At 40.5% G+C, this 24,442-nt stretch overlaps 2 protein-coding genes across 2 annotated transcripts in view; one reads left to right on the top strand and one right to left on the bottom strand.

The window, feature by feature from the left end:
- Positions 1-1,253: 1,253 nt before the first annotated feature.
- Positions 1,254-24,429, bottom strand: LOC146478351 (mitotic checkpoint serine/threonine-protein kinase BUB1-like). The gene is made up of 18 exons (XM_085111853.1): positions 24,133-24,429; positions 23,988-24,047; positions 22,719-22,857; positions 20,217-20,413; positions 19,539-19,696; positions 18,712-18,905; positions 16,302-16,490; positions 15,133-15,602; positions 13,583-14,226; positions 11,888-11,996; positions 10,478-11,259; positions 8,735-8,871; positions 7,783-7,869; positions 6,841-6,930; positions 6,090-6,244; positions 4,607-4,766; positions 3,256-3,365; positions 1,254-2,170 (listed from the first exon to the last, which is right to left on the bottom strand). Exons 1-18 carry the CDS (start codon positions 24,282-24,284, stop codon positions 2,002-2,004), a joined length of 4,002 nt encoding a protein of 1,333 aa, XP_084967979.1. The 5' UTR covers positions 24,285-24,429; the 3' UTR covers positions 1,254-2,001.
- LOC146478349 (uncharacterized) overlaps positions 6,455-24,442 on the top strand; it is a 40,273-nt gene continuing 22,285 nt past the window's right edge. The window contains exon 1 of the mRNA XM_085111872.1: positions 6,455-6,472. The gene's annotated coding sequence lies outside the window, so the exon portion shown is untranslated. The remainder of the gene's footprint in view (positions 6,473-24,442) is intronic.

The raw sequence follows: 24,442 nt of genomic DNA, 5'->3' as shown, positions 1-24,442 counted from the left end.
TAGGAGTTAAACAGATTGGCTATTTCCCGAGGATTTTCAGCTGAAAATCTTAACGGCGTACGATTACCTGGGCCAGTGGATGCACTGGATGATATTGGCCGTCAAGACGCAATTTGGAATTCGACAAAAAACGCTTTGGGTTTGTGTTGAGGTCGGACTCAACGGAAGCAAGAAACTCATCACGGTTGTTCCACAGCATGCGCTGCTTTGCGCAAGTTTTTGAACTTCTCCCTTAGGTGGCTCAAGGAAGATAGTTTCAGCTTTTCTCTTATAGATTCCTTTTTCTTGATAGAATTACATATGGCACCAGGCCAGACATCCAAGGTATGGGTTCCGTCCCTTAAGCCTCTTGGTCTGTATATAGTCAGAGACCCTTACAAGAAACGATGTCTTTCCATTGATGCCAGCCAGTATTTATATCGTCATTGGCTATGATCGAAGAAAGGTTAAATTGCCGTACGCAGACCCTCAAAGTCGCTTTTTGCATAATCGTAGACAAATCTCAGGGATTTTTGGTGGGGCTTTTATAAAAGTGTTACACTGGAAAATAATGACGCTACGGTCTGTAAAAAGACACCCGTATCAGAGGTACCGCTGTCGGCTGTATTTATCAGCTATTTTGATATTAAGGCTGGCAGGTCACCCGAAGACATCGTCGAGGCAAAGAAGCGTTTCCTTGTCAAATTGTCTACCGGTATTGCTATTCACAGCCTTTAAGCCAATTCTGCCCATTAAACACGTTCCCTTGAAAATAAAACGTCGATTAATACATTTACGCCCAGGGGGGATTGCAACCCTCTGGTGTCCAAAATCAAGGGCCTGTTTCACAGGAAATTCCTCCGCGAATCTGGAGAGATTTTCGGAAAAATGTCAGGGAAACATGAAATAATCACGTTCCAGCAGGATATTAAAACTTGGGAAATTCGAAATCTTTTCCGTGAATGTCACCGAAAAATTGAGGGGATATTGCAAATTTCCGGTCATGTTCTGTCAGAACGAAACGATTCCATTGCAAGACAGCACGTTAACAATTAATTTGGTATTTCAGTTTGTGTGGTAACTAACACTTAATTTTGAGCCTGAAAACGCGCCATAGAAGCACTTCCCTCCGCGCTCGTGGGAGGCAATTTTCGCGCGCGTTCTCTCGCGTGGTTAGCTGCTTCACTACCCACAAGAAAAATAAGGGATTGCTCGTCTCTAAAATTACCTTTGACATTAAAAGAAACCAACAAAAGCAACAACAGTTGCGATACTTCATGTTCTACATAACGAATAATATTTAATACGTTTTCTAAAAAAAATACTGAGTACTCTAGTGATTTGCTTAGGTACTCCCGTGAGAAAAAAGTGTAGGTATGACAGTCAGGTCATTCCACAATCTACTAACGGCTAAGAAAAATAAAATGGAAGAAAAAATACATTGAGGCGGGATACAGTAATTGATACTGCACGAGACATGTCATTTTGAACAAACTTGCCTACTTTGCAACATTTAACAGTTGCAATTAGACTCCCCTTTTGGTCGCCTGTTTGTCAGTACATATGTACAATATTGGACAGTGGGTTCGATTTCCCGCCATTTTCTGCGCGGGTGTTTCTTCCCGGACATTAATTAGACATGCAATTGTCAAAGTAGCCACGTGAGTCACGTGCCGATAAATGGCACGTGCTGTTGTTGACCTTCTGATTGGCTGAGAAGTTTTTGAAAAACAATAGAAAAAAGCATGCGCTTCACTGACATTCAGTAAAGAAAGTCACTGAGCAGTACTTTCCTGGACATTGTCTGTTTGCCGACTTTCCTTACAGGAAATTTTGTAAAAAAAATGCCATACTCCAAACATGGCTCCCTTAGAGGCTTAACCGCTATGATTTTTGAAAAAAATAAACAAACGAACAAACAAACACATTCCCCATGATCTCTCATCGAGAAACCAAATCGAGGGCAAGAAAGTTTAGATTCGTTCATAGCAGATGTCAATCAAATGTTACAAAATGGCCGCACTAAAACATCAACACTTCATGTCGTTGCCTCTGTCGGATGTAATTCTCTTCGTCCGTTTGGTACAGCCTTTGAAACTCTTCCCTGAAGCCACGCAACGAGGGCTGCTTCTCACAGCTGGGAGTGTTTAAAAGTGAGTCGAACAGCGTACTCCAAATGGGATTCCAGTGCCTGAGAATGAAATGTATGCCATTTTAAAATTTGATTGTAAAGTAAAACGGTGGAAAACGGAGGTCTTTCCTTTTTTGTGTGAAAACGAAGGTTTCCAAAACCCTCTTCAAAGTGGAGAATTTTGAAAACGAAAACATGTCAGGCTTTCAAAATAGCGGACGATACGAACAGAGTTATGCAAGCATGACGAAGGAACTGATAAATTTCGACCAAACGCGCAAATTTTAGCCTTTAATCCTGGTTTCCACTAGCGACGCAAGCACAGGCGCAAGCACAAGCACAAGCATAAGAGCTTTATGTCAAGTGAAAACGAACGCGACGCAAGCACAGAAAAGGAAAAATTTTGATCCTTGTGCTTGTGCTTATACCTGCGTCGAGGCCGTTTTTACGGTGAAATAAGCATTCTTATGCTTGCGTCGCTAGTGAAAACCAGTTTTTAGCCTTTAGTGTTTCTAAAAATGGCGCAAATGGATTGAACCTATGTAATGTGGACATGCACACTGAGCAGTGGAAACACATAAAACGAAAAAGAAAGCGCATCATTTTCTGTCAGTATGGCCGGCAGAGAACGCTCCCTAAAGCTACTGTGGACGCAAAGCATTTTGATAAGTTTTCAGTTGAGACGATAAAAATGGAGAACTTGACAAATGCATTTCCATGGCTGTGTCCTTCGTGGATGTGATAGAAAGCAGTTTCCTAGGGCTGCTCTCACACAGCAAACTTAAACGAACCGTTTTCTTTCTTTTTAATAATGGCTCTTAAATTCTAAACACACTCAAGCCCCAGTAGTTCGAAGGGGAGGGGGGAGAGGCAGAAAGGGAAGGACCTGCTCCCTCCCCCCCGAAAAGCCTGATACAGTTGTTCAAACAGCGAATAACTCTATCCAGTGGATAAGTCGCTATCCAGCGGATAAAATGTACTCCAATTGATACATTTATCCGCTGGGGCCTGGTTAGTAAGCTCCAACAAATTTGCCGAGGCCCAGGTAAAGTGTACATAAGTACAACGTTGTTGAAAAAGTTATCAAGGATAGACACATCAGTTTGATAACATAATAGAATAAGAACAAGGAAATAAGATCTTACCTCTTGAACGATTTGTTGACTTTCCATCTGCCTTTGTCGTCTTTGTAGACTTTCATATAATCAAGGAACAAGAGACAGTGTATCGTGCCTAAGATGCCGTACGTATCGATCTGCAAGAAAAAGACCCATGAATTGTTAAACCCCATTAGCCCCCATAGTGACCAATATCTAAATTCTCCTTACAATATCACTACGTCATCAAACATACAGGTCAGGAGAATAAAGGAAATGATCACCAAAGATGAACTGTCTTGATTTTTAAACAAATTCTCTCAACTAGTAACATGAGAGATATATGGAGGACAGTGAGGAGAAAATGGATCTTGATATCGGGGTTTAAATGGTAGCCAAGGCAACTGTCGCTTTCCATTTCCAAACCAGTAAAAACAAACCCAACGTTCATGAGTAATAAACGATTTGAAAGGTTTTATTGATGTGATTCTTTAAACTCTTAAAAAACTCATCAATAATTCATAAGCCCATTGACCTACCAAATGGTCGATAAAACATCACGTGCAGTGGTTTTAAAACCCGATAAAACCTCCTCCTTACTAGTATGCGGTGTTTAATGTTTTTCTCGTATGCTAATTTCCAACGTTCACAAAAGCATCATTGTTATGAACTCTCTTGACTTACACTGTACGCTTTTCCAGGAATTTTTTTGAAGCCGTTCAAAAAACTCGCAGTACGTGTTTTATCTGGTCTAAAACCTCTCGGCTGCGCCTTGTGGTTTTAAATCCCGATAAAACACTGCTGGTCATGTTTTAAACATAGCATCAACACAAATAATAGACGTTATGCCTTACCTAGAAATAGGTATTTAAGAAAAACATTCAAAAAGTTCAGAAACGTAGTAACCGACGGTAAACCCCAAACTACAGTATATTTTAGTTGTTGTTGTTTGTTTTATAGATCGTCATGCATACATTAACGTGAGAGATGTCCAAAACGACAGTAGTGGGGTGGTCAACCTTATCATATTGATCGAGGGGTACAATTTTTATGTTTGGAATGAGCAAATCTGTCCAAGACCAATCAAATCCATTACAAATGCCAAGATTGTCATATGGCACTCTTGGGTGGATCTGAGCAGAGATTTTCCCTCATGCGCGTCTGTTGTACATTTTTCATCTTGTCGCATTTGTTTGAACTTTATCTTTGTTTTTGCTATGCAATATAGTAAAATACCTACGTTTGTTTAATGTTTGGAGTTGGTATTTTAATGAAGACTATTGTTTTTAATTAACGCGAATTTTAATTAATTTCAAGGGCCAATTTTAAAGCAAGGGGTGACGTCCGAACGCAACACGCCGAGAGTACCAGGTACCGGATCAAATTGTCATCAAGGTACCTGTGTTGTCCAAGGTCTTCCTTCTTTCATCTCTATGCACTGGAAGTCATCAGTGTAACAGTTAGTGGTGAAGGTTGTCCCAGCTGGGAACAGCTTCATGTCAATACTGCGTCCAAAATCAATCAGCTTCAAGGAAGCGCCATCGGGTGTGTCCACATCACTGAAAATACAACAAACCAGATCAGGTCACATCATTTAAGTGAGCAGCCAAGTATCATTTGAAAATAGAATTATTGCAAAGAATCAAAAACCAAACACTGAGCACCACGGGAAAGCACTGCTCGGTAACTTTCATGTGAATGGTTACATTTTCACTTTAACCTAAAACAAACAGATTTTCAAGAATCTCCTTGAAGAGCATACACAAAAAACAAATAAATAAAATAATAAAAATAACAAATAACAAACAGGACAGTGAGAAAGAACTGCCCAATGATTTTCATTGGACTGGTTACACTTTAGGCTAAGTTCATCCACAAACTCGAGGGTCAAGTATTGTTTGAGAACGCGAGACGAGACTAGAGACTAAATTAAAATTACTTCATTGTGTCCTTCCTAGTAAGCTGAAAGACACCAATCGCGTTGTCAACAAAATTTTGGCTCACGAAATGTTTCCTTTCCTAAACCTCGCAGTGAAACCAATGGTACGTGAAACGAGCTGCTTTTTAAGACATTTCAAGGAGGATGCTCACTGTAAAGACCTGTGACATTTTTCTCTTCGTTTATTTCTTTTTGTAGACAGTCTCGTACAACATTCCTTCCCGGGGTCTCTCCTTTTCCCGTCCACTGGAAGGAGAGACCCTGGGAACGAGGTTGTACTGGTATTTATACGTAATCGTCCCTCGTTTTAATTCAAAGTTTCTGAAAAACTCTATAAGCTATAGAGGCGCTATCCTTTGGAACGCTGTCTCGACTCACTTTACGGGCCAGTTTACTGATTTTTATCGTAAACTGAAAAAGGACTCTTATTTTAAGGAACTTGATTTTAGCGCATAGTCGGCCCAGTCGCTGCCGAGGCACTACCAAGATTTCAAATGCTACTGAATATTTTACATTTTATGCCTTAATTGTTGTACGCAATTGTTTTCTGTTCTGTATGTAATGTTATCACCATTTTAATAAGTTTTATACTGTAATCAGTTATTTTCACACGATCGTACAAGCTCTGAGCTTTAAACCCCATCGTGTTTAAATAAAGGATATGTATTACGTACGTACGTACGTACGTACGTACGTACGTACGTATGTATGTATGTATGTATGTATGTATGTATGTATGTATGTATGTATGTATGTATGTATGTATGTATGTATGTATGTATGTATGTATGTATGTATGTATGTATGTATGTATGTATGTATGTATACCTTTGTTTTGCTTTATTTTACGCCAGTTGTGAGTTGGCGGGTTTTTAGAAGGAGGGTGAGCCCATTTCCAAGGACATCTGGGCTTAATTGTAGAAATGATTAATCTCTTGCTTACCTGTCCAGCACAAGGAAGTTGTCAGGTTTGACATCTCCGTGAATGATACCACAAGAGTGCAAAGTTTCGAGAATCCTTAGCAGCGCGATGGTGTAGAAAAACACCACACCTTCCGCCATGTTTTTCTTATTCAGCTTGTATTTGTTGACCATGTCCTGAAGGGGAACATTTTAAAAAATATATACAGCGAAGTCCTATATACAGTGGAAGGTTCCCCGATTTTACGATCGCCGATCTAACGATATTCGCGATTTAACGATCAACATTCTGTGTCCCGGTTAAAGTTATTTATAAATCCGGAGTTCGTTTACAACGATATCCCGATTTAACGATATGATTTTGCTGTCCCCTTGCCATATTGTAAAATCGAGGTTCCGCTGTAAGTTGTAGCTCCCTGCATTTAGTAACTGACAAGACAAGGTATGGTCAGCAATTATTCCACGAGCGCACGTTGGATATGAGATGATAGATAGCCAAGGACGCGCGTGGCGCTGAGTTGGCTATAATCATCTCATACCCAACAAGCACGAGTGGAATAATTGTTTATTAAAAAACAATCAAGAAATATTGCTAGATGTTGTTGGTTTCGCTTTGCAAGAACAAACAGAAGACAATTTAATAGTCGCTATTTCTCGGTCATGGTATAATGGCTCATATACCATGACCGCTTAGCCAATCAAAACGTTGGAATTGCATTATACAAAGACCAAGTTTTTAATCATTCAGTGTATTCTACAGTTGCTGTACTTACAAGAATGGTTCCTAGAGGTTTGTATCTGTCCAACAATACCGAGGAGTTTGCATACACATAAGCTGTCAGAGGATTCATAAACATCTCATGCTAAATGGGATTATGAAAGAAGACAACATCATTATTGTAGGTTCGAAAGAAATCATGAAATTCCATGGTTAGCGATCCTATGAAGGTAACGACCCCTTGAACCTCACAAAACAGTTTGCCGGGATGTCAGTTGAGACTGCTCTTGTGATGCTCGCAAACTTTAATCACAGGCTAAACGGTCAGACATTTTTCATCTAATCGTGGTGGATGAAAATGCCTGATCGTTAAGCCGCCCCTAAAGACTCGACTTTTCAGTAGTTTGCCAAATTTGACCAGATCAAACATTTGATTCTCATCCGGCATTTTGTTTGACCAACTATGAAATGTTTGACCGTTCAGCCACCTCTAACCACAAGGCCGGACTCTCTCAAAGTCCTTCCTTTTCATTTTCGAGTTTAGAGGCTCTGGTTCACCATTATCACCATCTCGCTGGCGGTTCCCTTAGCAACTCGCGAGTTTGATTTTTTCCTCCCCGAGAAAGAAATCCTCAGCTTGACTGGTAGGAAGTCTAGCGGTAAAGAGCCAATTACAGAAGGGCCATTTCTGTGACATAATTATTTTCCCGCACCTTTCAAGAAAGGAACACGGAAATTATCCCTGATCCAAGGGTAAAATGTTCTTGGAATAAAGCACAAATTGTCGAGGAAATAACATTGGCAGGGAGAGCCTTTAATGGGAGTGGCTGTTGAATGTGAGTGACCAAGAATATTATAACAGGGAAAAAATAGAAATCACGTTTGACAAACAACCCTGGGTACCTGACAGAAAAGCCATCTCTTGTTTAGCCAGGGCTAAACCTGAAATCACTTGGGTCGTACATTGGCAACTTAACAGCCGCGAGTAAGCACTTACCAACTCTTTAGAGCAGCCAAGATCCTGCATTCTGCTGTGAAGCTGTCTGCTGATGTAAAATTCCCATTCAATGGAGATTTTCTGAACCTGTTGTCAAAAATGCGAACAGGATAAGAACGTTTTATGATTGGCTGTTGAAAGGTCTTTAAATTGTCCTGCCTCAACGGTGGAAATGAGTTAATTTGTGGACTCGTTCAACAGGGTAAGACTAGGGTTTGTACATAGATTGCGTTACAAAACTCAAACGACTTGATAGTCAATGAAACTGAGAGCAAACCTTTTTTATTTTCATGATAATTTTCTTGAACTTGTCTTTCTGGCATTTTTAGTTTTATTGATTTTCCAAGGTTCCCAGCTAATCACCGAATGCACGTGCACGTAATGGCGTGAAAAGGACATAAAAATCTTCGTTTTCAAGTAAAAACGCCGAGCGGACGAGGCCTAAATGTGCCCTTACACCTTGGGTGATCATATCCTTAATTCTCATGACCTCAGGGGTTGAATAAGCATTGATATCACAAGGTGAAATTGGATGCTGATCACTGTTAAACGAAACGCCGTTGGGAAATTACCGTGCCACCCGAGGCCCGTTGTCAATAAAATTCAAATGATCAGAAAATAACCGCACCGGCGGTTCTCTCACTCGCAAAAAAATTAGCCTCCGATGCCCAAGGTATTGCGACACAAGTTGCGGACATAATTGTGCACGCAATACTCGCCTTCACAACTTCAGTGCCGCGTAATGAAAAACTGCGATGGGAACTACTTTGTTGCAGCAGCATAACTTTTTTTCTACAACTTTCAGTGCTATTCTCCCGTCAGCATTGTGTTTCAAGTTGATGAAAAATTGCATTTTTGTAACAGTGACTTTAATGTAGGATGTCCGTGTACATGCTGCATCTCAATACAAACACAACAGCTATTTTCATTGACTGGAAAATTTAAAAATTACCTTTAACACCACATAATTCTCGTCATCTGTTTCAATGTCATCAGGGTCGAAACCAGGGCCTGGTTTTCGCGCCAGGTATACTTTGGCAAACGCGCCTGATCCAATCAGCTTCTCCACATGGTAGGTGTCATCCTTACCTATAACAACACGAAAATAACATCAACTGACAAACAAAGAGATACATGAAAATGATGTATTATTCAAAGTGTCACAGGCATACTCGGAAAGAGAATCAAGTACTCCTATCAGGAGTGGAACCTTACACCCTCCGATTACTAGTTCGGATGCTCTAACACTGAGCTGCAGGAGACTCGTGGGAGCTAAGGCCATTAAACTAGGTTCATAGCACAAACATCCTGCATACTGTTAGGATTGGAATGTCAATGAGTGGCATATGCGCAATGGAGTGACTGTGATGGTGTTTTTTGAGCCTGGTGAATGAATGAAAATGATATATATTGTAAAACGCATTAGACAAGGGCGCTTCTCCTTTGTCAAAATTCAGGGGCATCTATCAGTTCGCTTCGGTGGAATGTCTGATCAGAAAGCCTTAACCGCCCCAGAAATTCGGGTCAAATTAGAAGCTTATTCGGTGAAATATGCCATCTCAAACTTTCATAACACTGGGAAACTAATGCGTTTTGCTTTCGTACGGCATGTATGTCGTTTAAAGTCCAGACCGCAAAAAGAACAGCCACCATTTTCAGTAATGGGAAAGTGAAGGGAGTGCAACACTCGAGTGCGCAAAAATTTTCTTATTTCCTCCATAGGTTTCGCTCGCTTTAGTATCTTTAGGGAAAATAAGTTACTACTCGTAGTCTGTCTTTCATCCGGTTACATTGTCAACTTTTAACTTATGTATCTCTGCTACCTTGTTAAATTATTACTGTTGTAAATTTGTTAAGGACGGTGCCTACTAATACCGAAGTATTTTTGTGTGGTTTATGACTACGCGGGAAAAGCAGATCTTAGCAAGGGCTATTGGAAGTTAAGGGGACCCACGCATTTTTTTTTTAGAGATAATTAAGAAACACTATTTTTAAAAAGCTGTAAAATATAAAGGAATGTATGGCGGTTTTTTGTTTTCAAATTGAAGCTTTACCATCTCTGAAAAATGCATGGTTAACCCCAAGAGCACTTGCTAAGTTCTGCTTTCTCCGCGTAGTTTTAAACTACGCAAAAATATCCCTGTATTAGTAGGCACCACCCATCGGAAACCCGAGTATCTCGATATGCGTAGTAACAAAAGTAGGCACCGCCCTTAATATTACTTGACTACACCTGTTTCTCTGTTACCTCGTTACATCGTTAATTGTTACTCTATTACCTTGTTATATTTGTACTTTATTACTTGGTTACTTGTCTACCGCATTACCTTGTATCTTTGTTGCTTTATTGCTTTGTTAGTACTGCTCTGTTTTAAAGCATGAGCGTGACCGTAGAATAAGGGTGCGTTCGATTGACCCTATTCCGGAATAGGAATACATACAATGATTACTAGAAATCCCTTATGAGAGTTTTTTTGGAGTTACTAGAATTCAAAATGCCTCTTAAGCTGAATTATCGTGTATCACCGAAAGTTCGTAGATGCGTTTTACCAAATTTATCTAAAAAGAGAAATCTAACAGCTATTCCGCTTATTCATATTCTTATTCCGGAATACAGTCAATCGAATGTGACCTTAGAAAACGATTTTTTACAAAACCGCTTACAATTGGACAATCTCAAGGGGCAAGCACCTACCAAAGCACACAGAGGCATTTGTTGCAATTCTTGGCATTTCCTCGCTGAACTCAAAAAATCCATAATAAGTGCAAAGAGGAGGTGTTATCTTGCGGAGAAAACAATCAACAACATCTCCAGAGAATGGGTTGATCACAGCAGCACCAACATTGCCGTCCTGTGGAGCAGAATCGGTTGTACGAAAGCTTGTTTCCTCTTGGATCTTACTCAGTTCCAATCCATTTTGCTGTGACGCGGTCACAGAACACGAGCCTCGCCTGGAAGACCCGTTTGATGAACGGCTAGAGTTTGTGGATTTCGAATCCTCGTGACTTCCCTCAAATATTGGACTCAAAGCTTTACTGGGCGATGACGTAAAGCTGCCGCCCGCCTGGCTAACATGAACATGCGTAGACGAGTACTCAACATCGTCAGAAGCCAAAACGGGATTTTCATTGATTGGACGAATTGTACTCATTGGAATGCTGGGTAGCGAAGATGGACCAATCCCATGACAGAATGGAGTCGAGGCCATACGCGCTGCAGTGGCAAAGCTTGTGGATGCAAAAGCAGTCTGATCGTGGCTGAAGTCTGCCAGGGATACATCGCTGGTTTTATCATGTTGGTACGTTGGCTGATAATTCTTGGGCTGCGTGTTTGCATCACTGCCGTCGTCTCTTCCGAGCATTTCATAGTCCTCGTCTTCGTCATCCTCCAGGGAACAGGTTGGAATTCCAACGGAGGGTTGAAGTATTCCGGCTAAAGGTCGGTGGACTGTTTCTTGTCGGTTGCCAGCCGGAGGCCTGTGCAAAAGAGAACGTCATTCAAGAATTAAGGCTATGTTCACACTATACCGGATCGATGTTTGGGCTGGCACATAATTCGGTCAGGTACATGTATAGTGTGAACAGAAAACAGCATAAAACGGCCCACAATTAGTTCACACTATAACAGATAGCTTCCGTGCCGGAAGAGATCGTAAAACACTTCAATTACATGGTATGCCAATCCGATTACCTGGTTTCAATTCAATAAAACTTTTACACTTGTAGCTTACAAGCCGGGCGGTTGGTTTTACGTGCACACACAAAAAGAAACTAAGAGACAGTTTTCTTCCGCAAAACGTCAACTCAAAATTTTTTAACGCTGGAACTGTTACTAACTCCTTCTGCTTTCTGGGGTCTAATATTTGGTTACAAATGCCAAATAACGTCAGCTCGCATTTTCTTAAAGCCAACGACAGCTCGTAACTTCAGGAAATAAGATCCTATTGCCTAAAACTTCCCGCAACTTTAAAAACTAAGCTAAAATATCCGAACAGGTTAAGCTGTGATAGCAATTTGGGAACATGGGACAACATTTTGTTTTGTATTTTGTTTAAATATTCTCGTTGGGTGACCTGTAAATAAAACATGAAATTCCTAAACCTACATGTTTTCTTTATCCTCAGTTTCTTCCTCCGTGTTTTCCGCTCCTTTGCTCCTCATATCGACAGCATTCTCATCATAAATGACAAAATCAGCAGCACCTCCGAATTCACCTACAATTAAACAATCTGAACGTAAGTCGAGGGCTTTGTAAATTGGCCTCTCATAACGTATGCATAAGGAGGTTTGTTTCTAGAGAAACTGTGGTACTACGTCGGTGGGGAGTAGAAACGAATGCCGAATCTCTTTACTTTTATTTATCAACTCTGTTGATAAACAAAACATTTGTCCTTATACTATAGACACTTAGGCCTGGTAACATAAAACCATTTACATTGCTGGGAAAAGCACCTTAAATTTATTTTGTAAAAAGGCCAAGTTTGAAGAAGTACCTACCAAAGCACACGGAGGTAGCGAAGATATATTTTCACCATTTAAAAGACAAAACTCTCAAACTTGGCCTTTTTACTAATTTTAAGGTGCTCTTTCCAACAGTGTCAATGACTTTTCGTTTCGTTTGGTTTCACTTTTGTTAATTACCGTGTTAAGTAGGATGGGATACTTACAGTACGGCTAGTGACTGTAAATCCTGGATAAATTTGGGACTTCGGTGGAAACCAAAGAATAGGCCATTTCCCAGTTGCTGTGAACCTCATTATGAAAGCGAGGCTAAGTGCAAACCTTTTCATATGAAGATTAGTTTTGTTTGCATATGAATGAAAACTAATTTTCAAAACATAAACTTTGCACTTAGCCTCGCTTTAATAATGAGGTTCAAAGCAACTCGGAAATGGCCTATTTTTGGCTTGAATTTTGCAGATAAATACTTGCCTTCCCAAAGTTAAAGTTACATGGGCAACGCTTTGTTTCAACTAAATCTACTTGCAAGTTGTATTCTGGTGTTGATATTTTCTTGCCATGTCAGAAGCTACCATGGAGATCTTGAAAGGTCAACTGCAGCATTCTGGGTTGTCAGAAAACTAATTACAAGTGGATGGTTCACTTTTGAAAGTAACTGGCTGCCTATACAGAGAAACGCTATACAGTAAAAACGCGCGTATAAGAACCTGTGTTTTAAGAACCTGTTAGGTTAAAATTTTCATTTAAGCCCCCTCCACATAAGAACCTATTTATGCTAAAATTTTGAGTTAGGTTCTTATCAGTGGAGTTGCTGTAAAAGTGTATTAGGTAGATTTTCTTGGTATCAACTTTGAAATGACATTTCAGAGAACTGACTATGAGTCTGTTTAAGCATATGTTTTGTTAAGGACATACCTGCACTGTGCTGCCTTTAGGCATTACGGTATAAATGACTTATTGTATTATGAGATGATATTTATAACATATTTAAATGAAATTCATATGAAAATATAAGAACCTATTTTAAGAACCTTGGTAGCCTAAATTTGCTTTAAGTACCATTTATATAAGAACCTGTTTAGGCTAAATTAAAAAATCCTGGTTCTCATACGTGGGTTTTTACTGTACTTTGCAAGGAAATTTGTCAACCAGAGTAGCCAGCCAGGATATACTGAGGTAGGCAGTGATTTTGGTCAGCAGCTGGCCACTTTGATAACCTGCAACATTTATAGAAAGTTGCAAATTCATGCAATGGCATCAGTAGCACGCATTGGTGATGCATACATAACTAGGATGCAACGTGCAATCCCTTGCAATCCTGTATTTACTCAATACCTACCTAATCCACCAAATCCTGCCGAGAATGTGTGAGTGGTACAGTCATTACTGAATGCCGCCTCAAAGTCTTTATCAGTCTGATCCATGTCCCGAGCACGCTCAGACTCAAGTGGGCCACTGAACATGTTACCAACCACCATTAGAGCTTGTTTGGTAAACAAAGTTGGAGACGGTCCTGTGAGATTTGAGCTATTAAAATCACCAGACCTGTTGGCATCTGGAGTACGAGAAAACACAGCGAATTTGCTACCAGCACTTGTCTCGCGTCTGAATACAGTGTCATTCAGTGGGGTGGTCTCAGGAACAGAAACCCCAGGGACCTTAACCTGACTAACAGGTTTAACAAACACGTTTTCTGTGTCATTGCAACTAGACATGTTAAGAAGCCTGTTTGCTGATGGAGGAGGAACAGGATTTTCCTTCCTGGACATTATTTCATCTTGGTGTGGTCTGCAATAAAGACCACCTTGGACAGGTTGGAAGGCAGATTTTGTGCAGCCACTTTGCAATGCATTTGGTGGCACAGTAAAAGCTGGCTCATGGTGAGAGCTACTGCTTGCAATTGTGTTTACGTTTTCTGCCGATGGAAGTTGTGTGCAGCGTTGACCTGTAAAGCTAAGACCTCGTCGAGCTGTGGATTCCATGCTGGAAAGAAGAAAGGACATTGTGAGTGTCACTAGTGCTGGCACCGCACATTACTTAAATGGGAACATTGAGGTGCACTTGAACTCTCCTGTAACAGGACACCTCTAGAAAGGAGACACCTGCAAGGGAACACCTTCTGATAAGGTACCTGGAGATACCTCACAAAAGAGTAAGGAGCCTGGAAGTAATTGCTTCATAGGAGCATCTCTGATAAGGAGCCTGGAGGTACCTTAAAAGAGGACTAGTCCAGTATGAAGCCGGGAGGTACTTCTTATATGAGATACCTCTGAAAAGGACCCTAAAAGTACCATGCATTCACAATGAGACAATACTGATAAGGAGTCTGGAGGTACCTTGCAAGAGGGGACACCTTGGACAAAGACTTAGAGGCTTCTCTCACTCACCCATAGTTAAACTCATCACCAATAGATGAGCTTGGGAGTTGGTGCCTTTGAAGTTGGTGGAGCCGGGCAATGCTCTAGCATGAGGAGGAGGTATCCATGGCAACCCTGCGAGCGGCCCCCACCAAGCACCGTCACACTGAACAGTTCAGTGGAATACTTACCGACCCAATACTTACCTAGCCCCCACCGAGAGGGAGGGATGGGATGGGAAAAAACAAAGCACAAACTGGCATGCAAACAGCAAGCAATTGAGACAACACTTTGCGAAGAACTGCAAGCAAGCAACTGCGTATAAAAGTCACGAGGTGCCCCTGCTAGAGACATTGGGCTACCCCTAATATAGCTGGGGAAAACAGCTGACCAGCATTGCTTCGAGGTTAAATTTGCCTAAATTACATTTAGCCACATTATAACGAAAAAACCTATCACGTGGGAGAGGACCTTCCTGATTGAATGGAACAACAAAACTTACTGAAAAAGTTTTATAATGTCTACGTTGTACCTGCTCAAATGATCTGTTGACGTGGAATGAAAAATTCCGTCTTCATAGCCTGGTGGCCCAGCTGCTGTTCCCACACTCTTTTGACAGCTGCCAATCTCCATGGGGCAGGCTTCATCATTGCTGGCAAATCTTCTGGTGCTTACTGGCACTCGGTTTTCCTGTGGCACTTGGATGTCCTGTGACACTTGGTTCTTTGATGTGCCCTGTTTCTTTCGATGAGTAAGCCACCTTTTTGCAAGAATTTCTTCATACTGAAACTCGCCATCAAAAGAGTAAACCTCCCTCTTAGGGTACATGTATCTGACGTTTTCTGGCGGAGGTTCAGTTACTGGAGGTGGGTACGTCCCCTCTCTCATCTTTTGAAACAGCCTTGCAGCACGGAGTTCCTCAAAGGAGAATTCTTCTGTTCCTGCGTAAATTTTTTCTTTGCAGTACATAACTCTGGTCTTTTGACCTTCAAGATTATCACACTGCAAGTAAAACAAGAAGAAAATCAGGGGTTTAACCTGCTAATACCTGTTGTGGCTGAATACATGTACAGTGTACCGTTATGGGACATTAAGCTTGATGTTAGGAGTGATCTTGTCTTTTCTAGGTTCATTTGATTCACAAAGCAACAAGTTTGTTGCAGGTGTGAAGAATTCAATTGCAAAAATAGCGAAAAGTATCTCTCAAAACTATATGGCTGGCTACTATGGCAAAACCAAAAAGATCATAGAGTGTTGAAAAAGGTTTAATGAAGTTATTTGATGAATCAAGAAATTCATTTGAGAGTACTGGTACAAAAAAAATGGAAAAATTCATTGGAGGATGTACAATGACTGTTTGAAAGAAAACAGTTTTTATATTTTAAAGATTAAAACATTTTTAGGAATTCTTATTTGGCAGGGTTTTTGCATTCGACGTAGGAAGAACGCTTTCAGAATTCTAACACGGATTTGAGCCAAGATTTTATGGGACTTGTCATGGATGGGTCGATGGATCTTGTGATGCTCATCTGGCATCCCCCGCAGATTTTTTTTGCAGGGGCGGATGACATCACAAAGGGAGAGAGCCTGGGATCGAGATTGACTTGAGCTTGTTTGGTGACATTGAATGCACTTTCTAATCTAGGATTATTACTAGTAACTACCTACCTGCAGTGTACATTAAAATTAAATACCATCTACCTTATTTCTCAGAGCCTCCACAACAAAAGGCTTATCAGGTTTTCTTGCACTCAGCACTTTGTCAAATTGTGAGATATGCTGTGGAGTAGGGGGAGGGTGGCTACCAACATCTTCATCAACATGAACCAAGAAGTCCTGCTTCTGGGGTATGCCACTGAGAGGCACTGATGCATGATGTCTTTGGGAGACCTACGACAAAAAATTATTATTAATTGCCTCGCCTTTCCAGGGTTGTAGCTAAGAAATTTGTCTGCCGGTTAGCAGAGAAATTGAGCCGGCTAAAGAACGCGTGAAGTGCCTTCTGCCGTCGGCGTAGCTGACGGGGAGGGGTAGTTATGGGAGGGGGTCGCCCCCTCCCATTATTCAATCTAGTGCACTCTGGTGAAATCTAGGGACTCTTTTATGCAAAAAGAAACAACCATTAAAGAGAAGGTCAGCTGTGGTGCCGCAGTTTGAAACGTGTGGTACCGAGATACACCCTGCATTTTTTCAAAATTTTCTCCCTCGCTTTGAAGTTTCCATATTTCCTTCATGTGGTTTTCGTTGTTTGGCGTTCCTTGAACTCTCTACCAGGTCTGTTCACTGTGCCCCTAAGGAGAATGACAGACCTGGCTTCTGAGCAGACAGTGTTTTGTTTTACTTCAGTTCGTCAATCTATGCTGTTTTCTTAATTCTCTTTTTGGTGAGCTCACTAGAAGAACAGTTCTTTATTTAAGGGCGGTGCCTACTAATATCGAAGTATTCTTGTGCGGTTTATGACTATGCGGGAAAAGCAGATCTTAGGAAGGCCTATTGGAATCCAAAATGAAAATTGGGGGTAGCCACGCATTTTTCAGAGATAATTAAGCAATAATGTCTCTAAAAAGCGCCAAAATATGAAGCAATGTATGGGATTTTTTCCTAAATTGAAGCTTAATTATCTCTGAAAAATGCATGGTTACCCACAATTTTCTTTCGAGATACCAAAAGCGTTTGCTAAGTTCTGCTTTCTCCGCATAGTTTTAAACCGCGCAAAAATATTCCTGAATTAGCAGGCACCACCCATAGGTAACCCGAGTATCTCGAGATGCGCAGAACGTATGCGCAGTAACAATAGTAGGCACCGTCCTTAAACACGGTAAAATCCATCAGGAGTATAAAAATTAGAAATAACTTAACTCTCCTAAACAAAATTCAAAACTCAACTGCAACTAATCTTATCTAACTAAAACCCGTTTTTCATGAATGCCGTGTATACTCTAACATTAAAAATGAAAATACGTGCGTAAGATTTTCAACATTTACTTAACATTAAAGTAATGAGAACGAAAGCTACATCGCTTTCCATTCGTTCCGAAAAGACAAGTGCTTTTAAGTTTGCACTAGAATATCAGAAAATCGATTCTTATAAACGCTTAGAACTGCAAGCAAAAGAGCTGTCCACTCGGTCGTTCAGCTGTTCATCCAGTTTCGCGGGGTTTCTCGTTCGTTCGATTTCGCCGGCGAGCACTCGGCGGACCGTTTACGTTTCTGGTTTGTTCAGTTGTTCCTCCGTTTGCCCAGTTCTTCGTGCTATTCATGAGCATAAACATGTTATAAGCAATAAAATTTAACCAATTAAAAGCTGTATTAAAACATTACGAAGAAGTTCCTTCATGTTTTTTTTCTGTCATGCTACAGAGAAAGACTTCTTCTTTCTCCGATCTGACGATCCTGGTAACAAACTCGTTCCCAATCTTTCGCAATGCCTTGAATCGAGGGGCTACCAAGCTTCGTGTTGACAAGATGGCGGACGCAGTAAACGGAAAGAGGACACGGTAAACAAGTTCTCAAAACAAGACTTTATTTCAATTACTTTATGGCATCGATACTCAAGGTAGTCAGGAGTTTATTCAACCTTTTCTCTTGAAATATATTATTCTAAATCGAACAATTGCTTGTGGGTAACTAAAGAACTGTTCATTGCCCTTTTAACCGAGTGCTTGCCACCCAAAATTCAGCCGGCGATGACCTCTTTCCCAGCCGGCGCTTAGCGACAACCCTGCCTTTCAAAACATACGGACTCTGAACTTCAACCCCAATCATAATTTCGGAGACAACAGGCTGACTGGAAAAATTCAGAAATTGACAAGGTGGATCAAAATCAGCTACTCATTAAGAAATTTTATGCAGGAAGGCTCCTCCCAGATGTTCAAACCCTTCCACTTTTATAAACACTGTACCATGTTTGACAGAAAAAAGAACCCTTTCATATACCTTCCATAGGACATGGTACCGGGCGGAGCCTCCCGGTATAGTCCATTATAGGGAATACCCCCTCCCCTCTGGTCTGCATCCTAGCCATCTACTCTGAAACTTAACGAGAACCTTGCCAGTGCTTTAATAGCAGTCTAACCACTTGGGTACTCACTGATGGTAACAGTAACTGTACCTTTGCGTCAGTCCATTTTCCTGGCTTCTGGGTGTTCTCCTTTTTGATCACCTGTTGGGTGGGAGGCATCTGCCACTCCCCAGTAGAGGGGGGTAGGGAACTTTGACCACCAGGATCATCATCACAGAAAATCTTGAAGCCACTGTTTTTGGAGTTTGAAGTTTGCAAAGGAACACCAATCCCACCTGTTTTGGCTGAAATATTAAACAGGTTTACTTAGTATTAGTATGATGGAAAAGAACATTGTATGTCATTTACATGTGGTCGTGAGGACAACAAATAAACATGGTTGATTTCAAATAAACTGCCAAAGCTGTTCCACCTTAAGTTTACTTTGTCTAGTCTTTACACAACCTTTTTCCCAGGGTCTCTCCTCTTCACGTCCCAAGGAGCCTGGGAATGGTCTGGGTTGTGAAGAGGAGAGACCCTGGGAATGAGGTTGGTCTTTACATAATGCATTAGGGTGTCAATTTGATACAGTCCTCTAAAATAATACTTTTATCTAGAGTAACTTCATTTGACAATTTTAAAATAGATAATATTAATGTATCAGTATAGTACATTATTTTTTCCACATTCATTTGAAAACCTCTGAAAAATGCACAGTTACCCCCAAATTTTTCATTTTGGATTCTAATAGCCCTTGATTAGATCTTCTTGCATAATAAAGATTACTATGATGATGATGATTATTATTATTGTCCCATAAAGTCAACTCATAAGCCACGCAAAAATACCTTAGAACGCACGATCCTTAAGAAATCAGTGAGAGTTTTGCAGACCATACCAAGATGTGCAGAACATATGTACAATATTATTTTACTTACAAAGAGTAGCATTTCCTGTTCTTTTAGTCCCAACGTTTCCTTTCCTGCCTTGACGCTTGAGACCTCCCAGCGATACTCTCTCTGGTTCGGAATCTTCTCCAAGGGAGACTTGCTGTAATCCATTTGAAACTCTTTCAGCCAGGCGCATTTCAAATGCTCTGTTCAGGGTGATAAAATATTTATGTACAATAAATTTTGCATTAAAACAAACAATTGACAGAAACAAAAACAAAAAAATTCATGCATACATTAAATTAAATGAATGCAAATTGAAATTAGTTTAATTTGTTTTTGTTTGACTGCAAAAGATGCTGTAAAACCAATTTGCTGAACTTAAATAGTAGCAATTGTTAAATTGTGTTAAAAAAAAGTATCACGTACTTTACATGTAGGTTAGATTTTGGTGTCTTTCTCATGATAAATAATCTCTACAGCTAGTAGAAAATTTACTTAAACTAGCAAGAAATACCTCCAGGTTTACCATGTCCTGGGTGCAGCTTCCACAAGGCAGAAGGCTGATCTGCATTAAATTCTTTCCATATCATCCTGCTTTTGTCTGATGTATTTCAGGTTACTTGGCCATTCAATTTTTTTTCAAATGTTTTACAATATCACAAGAGGTCCTGCCACTCTTCTCTTACCAATCTTCCTATGCATCATAGAGTAACATTTTCCTACCTGAGTTGCTTCTTCAAACTCTCCAAGGGTTGTGCGTTCCTTTGAATCCCCAAGTTATAGACTTCGTCAGCTTTCTTGTGATCCCCAAGGCCCTCCAGCAACTGAGCCCAGGCCTCGTAGAAAAGAGCCAGTTTACTGCACACCTCTTGGCTGTGCATGTATTGGAATATCTCCATGGGATCTGTGCAGATGTCAGACTAGAAAAAATATAATATTATTGTTTTAATTTGCCACCAAAGCCTGTGGACAGGCTGGCATGTACCCCCAAGGAAAATAATTGAATCTGTAGGAGGGGAGTGGGCAACTATTCAAATGATAATAATGTTTGATTGAGGGCAACATGAAAATTTTTACTTACATTTTGTTGTATAGCTCACTTCATAAGAGAGTGGCAACCTGGGAGAGCTCTAGCAGATGTGCACAATATTTAAGTATAGGATGGATCATTGGGTGGGGGAGGGGGGAAGGGTCTCCCATGTGTTGAGTCTCACACGAAAGCGAGCAAATTTATATTGTGCACACATAGTTGAAATTGCCATTCCGCTCTTGTCCCAAGCTACCACATTCTTTCCCAAAGTAAGCTATTGTGGGGGACTTCACAATTTTCCTGACTTTCAAACACTTCCTTTACCAATCAATTTTTGTAAAATGTTTGTGTTGATGAAATGACCAAAAGGAGGATTCATTTATACCCTGTTGCTGTTTAACAACATAAACTCCTTCAGGCAGCTGTTGGAGAATGAAGCTCAAGGTTTATTGTCCAAAAACCAACAGTTGGGCAACTGTGAAATTTTTATGACAATCTTTAGGCCATTGGGGCATTATCATCTGATATACCAAGCAAGCTGGAAAGGGTTTTATTTGTTTTTTTAACCCTCTGATTAATTTCTGAAACATACATGTAATAGCTGTTTATTCACAAATCCAAGTGAGAAGGAATGAGGTTTTCCCTTTCTAGTTTATCTCCTAATAAGAAAATAAGAAACATGCGGATGCACACTTTACTGTAGAAAAGACAAAACAGCAACTGATGGTCACAGCATGACTGCATCCAAATAAATGCAAGCTAGCTTATTGACTAGATTTTCTAAACTGTGATTCATTGGATTACTGCATCTAAGACCTAAAACTGTGACATTCGTTTGTTTTTCTTGACGAAAAAAATCAGGCGTCTGTATCAAATTGTACGACTGTAATCATCTGATAACTGGTGTCTGATTTTCATTTTAGTGCAATGTGATGTATTTTGCTCAAGGAGAATGAGCAGAAATTAATAAATTGTTGGAAGGTTATAAATCCAAGTAACATGGTGATCTCACCACTCACACAAAACTGTGAGTTGGTTATAATACTGATGCTCAATTTTGAGTTTTCTTAACTGTTGAAAACCAAATTGTGAGGGTGATATGACAACAAAATGCAGGCTTCTGTAAGGTTACAGTTAGCTGCATTAAAAAGTTCTATGGAGCATGCATTTGTGAGTGTTTCTGAAAAGTAGACCTTACTAGGATCCAATTTTGGCAAGATTTTCGCACAGCCCTATATGTTTACAGTCAACTCTCGCCTTGCGGACACCTCGCTAATATGGACACCCTGATAATACGGACAGCAGCTAAATCCCCGGCAAAAATAAATTGCAGATGTTTGACTGAAATAAATTCCCGCTATTACGGACTCTCGCTATTTAGGACACTTACTCGCGGTCCCGAGGGTGTCTGCAATAAAGGGAGTTGACTGTATATGCATACTTTGTCCAACTCAAACTCTGTTCATGCTTGCTGCTTATGGAAGATTATGAGTATGACTTGATTACTGAGTTGATATTAGGTACATGTAATCTGGCTACCATAAAGAGATTCTGGTGCTGATGTTTTGTAGAGTGTTAGCCCTTTCCTGCCCAAGAGTGCCATATGGCACAAGACGCAATTATGAGCTCAGTATTTGGTCAATTTGTGTGAAATTGCACAACCAAAAGATCTTAGAAAGATCTACAAATTGAAGGCATAAAATCATGCCCCCCTCCTATATGAGACTTGATTTACCACCCCTCAAACTTTTGGATTTTTTTTCCTTTGTACGTTAAGGGCCCAGTTGATATCTTACAACAAGCAATGCACTAAGAGCTGTACATTAAGCTATAGTTTAGGGGGATACCCAGTATATACAACGAATAGGAAAATTTTCAATGTTGTTCTTCTTTCGTTTTGGACTTTTCTCACTCTAATATGTGACCTCCTCCATCTCTGTTGGTGTGATTTATAGCACACCCCAGAAAATACCTTTTAAATGGTATATCACATGTGGTCTCCCAGTTCATAGTTAACAATTTAGAAATATTCGACATTTCCCTCGGGCAGGAAAGGGTTAGTCATTCCTCAGAGTGAATCCCTCAATTCCGCTAACGTTCAAAACATTAGTGCTTGAATCTCTTTACGGTGGCTGTGTGGAAATCTTCCCTCAATTTTTGTGTAATATTTAACAGCTTTTCTTGATTTAACTCACATAACGCAACCAGACTTTGGCATATCGTTCATCATTCTTATATCTTTCCTGGTCCTGGAAGGTTGTCATACAACGCTCAAGCAAATCCCCCAACTCTTTGCCACCTTTGGGAAAGTTCTCACAGGTCCAAACTATGTACCTTGAAAATATAAAACAAATTATCACAGTGAACATTGCAATTATGTCCTTTTGCCAAGGGGGTGGGGGAGAGAACTCTCATACACGGATGCTCCATCCAGTAGAGGCTGAGCATGGTTTTAATTAAATAGGGTACGAATGTTTTTTTTTTTTTACACTAATGTACTGCCATTACTTTCCCTGACATCTGATCTTCAGCAACCCAGCTTGCATGTGATTGTCCTGTTGTTAAAAAATGTCTTTTGTTTTCCTTTTTTAATCCATGTCATAAACAGGGTAGGGGAATAACAAAATTTGTCACAGATGCAATAAGAGTTTGAAAGCCTTGCCAGCTAGCACACCCCTACCTGACCTCAGTTGAGAATAGCCCCCCCCCCCCCCCAACCCCGGTTTAGTTTCGCCTAATTTATTGATGGTTTGCATGTGATCTCATGGCATCCATGTTGGTGGACAGGAACAATAAGATTTTTCTCCTCTGGGAGTTAAGGACGGTGCCTACTATTGTTACTGCGCATACTTTCTGCGCATCTTGAGATACTCGGGTTTCCTATGGGTGGTGCCTGCTAACACAGGAATATTTTTGCGAGGTTTAAAACTATGCGGAGAAAGCAAAACTTAGCAAACGCTATTGGTATCGCTAGAGAAAAATTGGGGGTAACCATGCATTTTTCAGAGATAATTAAGTTTCAATTTAGGAAAAAAATCCCATACATTGCTTCATATTTTTGCGTTTTTAGAGATATTATTGCTTAAATATCTCTGAAAAATGCGTGGCTACCCCCAATTTTCGTTTTGGATTCCAATAGGCCTTCCTAAGATCTGCTTTTCCCGCATAGTCATAAACCCCACAAAAATACTTCGATATTAGTAGGCACCGTCCTTAACTGCCAATTTTATGCAAACTGTGTGAGCAAATTTTCTTTTGTTTTGTCCAGCAACAAGGCGGCAATGCAAACCACGTACCTTTACATGCAGCAACATTTTAGGAACATAGAAAAGCAGGACCACCTTGATCCGTCGGATTTAAAGTTTGCGAATATCTTTATAGAATTAGGCAAACATGCCCAGTGTAAGAAATTAGACAGCACAGCATAACATGTAGTTCAATTAGTTAGCTTCACTGTCACTTACTTGTGCCAGATGTCTAAAGGATCGTCTCCCTCGTATGTTCTAATTAACGCCTCAAATTCCCTTTAGAAATCGCAAGAAAGAATGCGTAAAACATCATTTCAATTATCAAGCCTTTCTTCGAGCTTAAAAGAAAGCAAAAACTCACTGTTTCTCTCTAAAAATCCTCGTCTGGTCGATAGAACTTGGCGCCAGCGCGGCCGTCAAGTTCGCCATCTTGCGACCTTGTTTCAGTGGCTGTACGTTCTCTTTGCTTAGCTCCCACTCAATGCCACTGAAAGATTCGGTGCTTCCCTCCATCGCTGGGAAATTGATGGCCTTTTAGGATCCGATGGAAGCGAGAAACACGACAAAAAATCAACTTGGAAACAAACAGCAATGGACAAAGAATCAAACATCGGGCGTTGATTTCAAAATTTCCCGCTGCGTGACCGCTGCACTGGTTGATCGTGGACGAT

Source organism: Pavona decussata, unplaced genomic scaffold (assembly GCF_977016875.1).
Source record: "Pavona decussata unplaced genomic scaffold, jaPavDecu1.1 SCAFFOLD_64, whole genome shotgun sequence".
Taxonomy (NCBI): Eukaryota; Metazoa; Cnidaria; class Anthozoa; order Scleractinia; family Agariciidae; genus Pavona; species Pavona decussata.
Note: the sequence above shows the minus strand (reverse complement) of the source record. Positions and strands in the feature narration are given on the sequence as shown.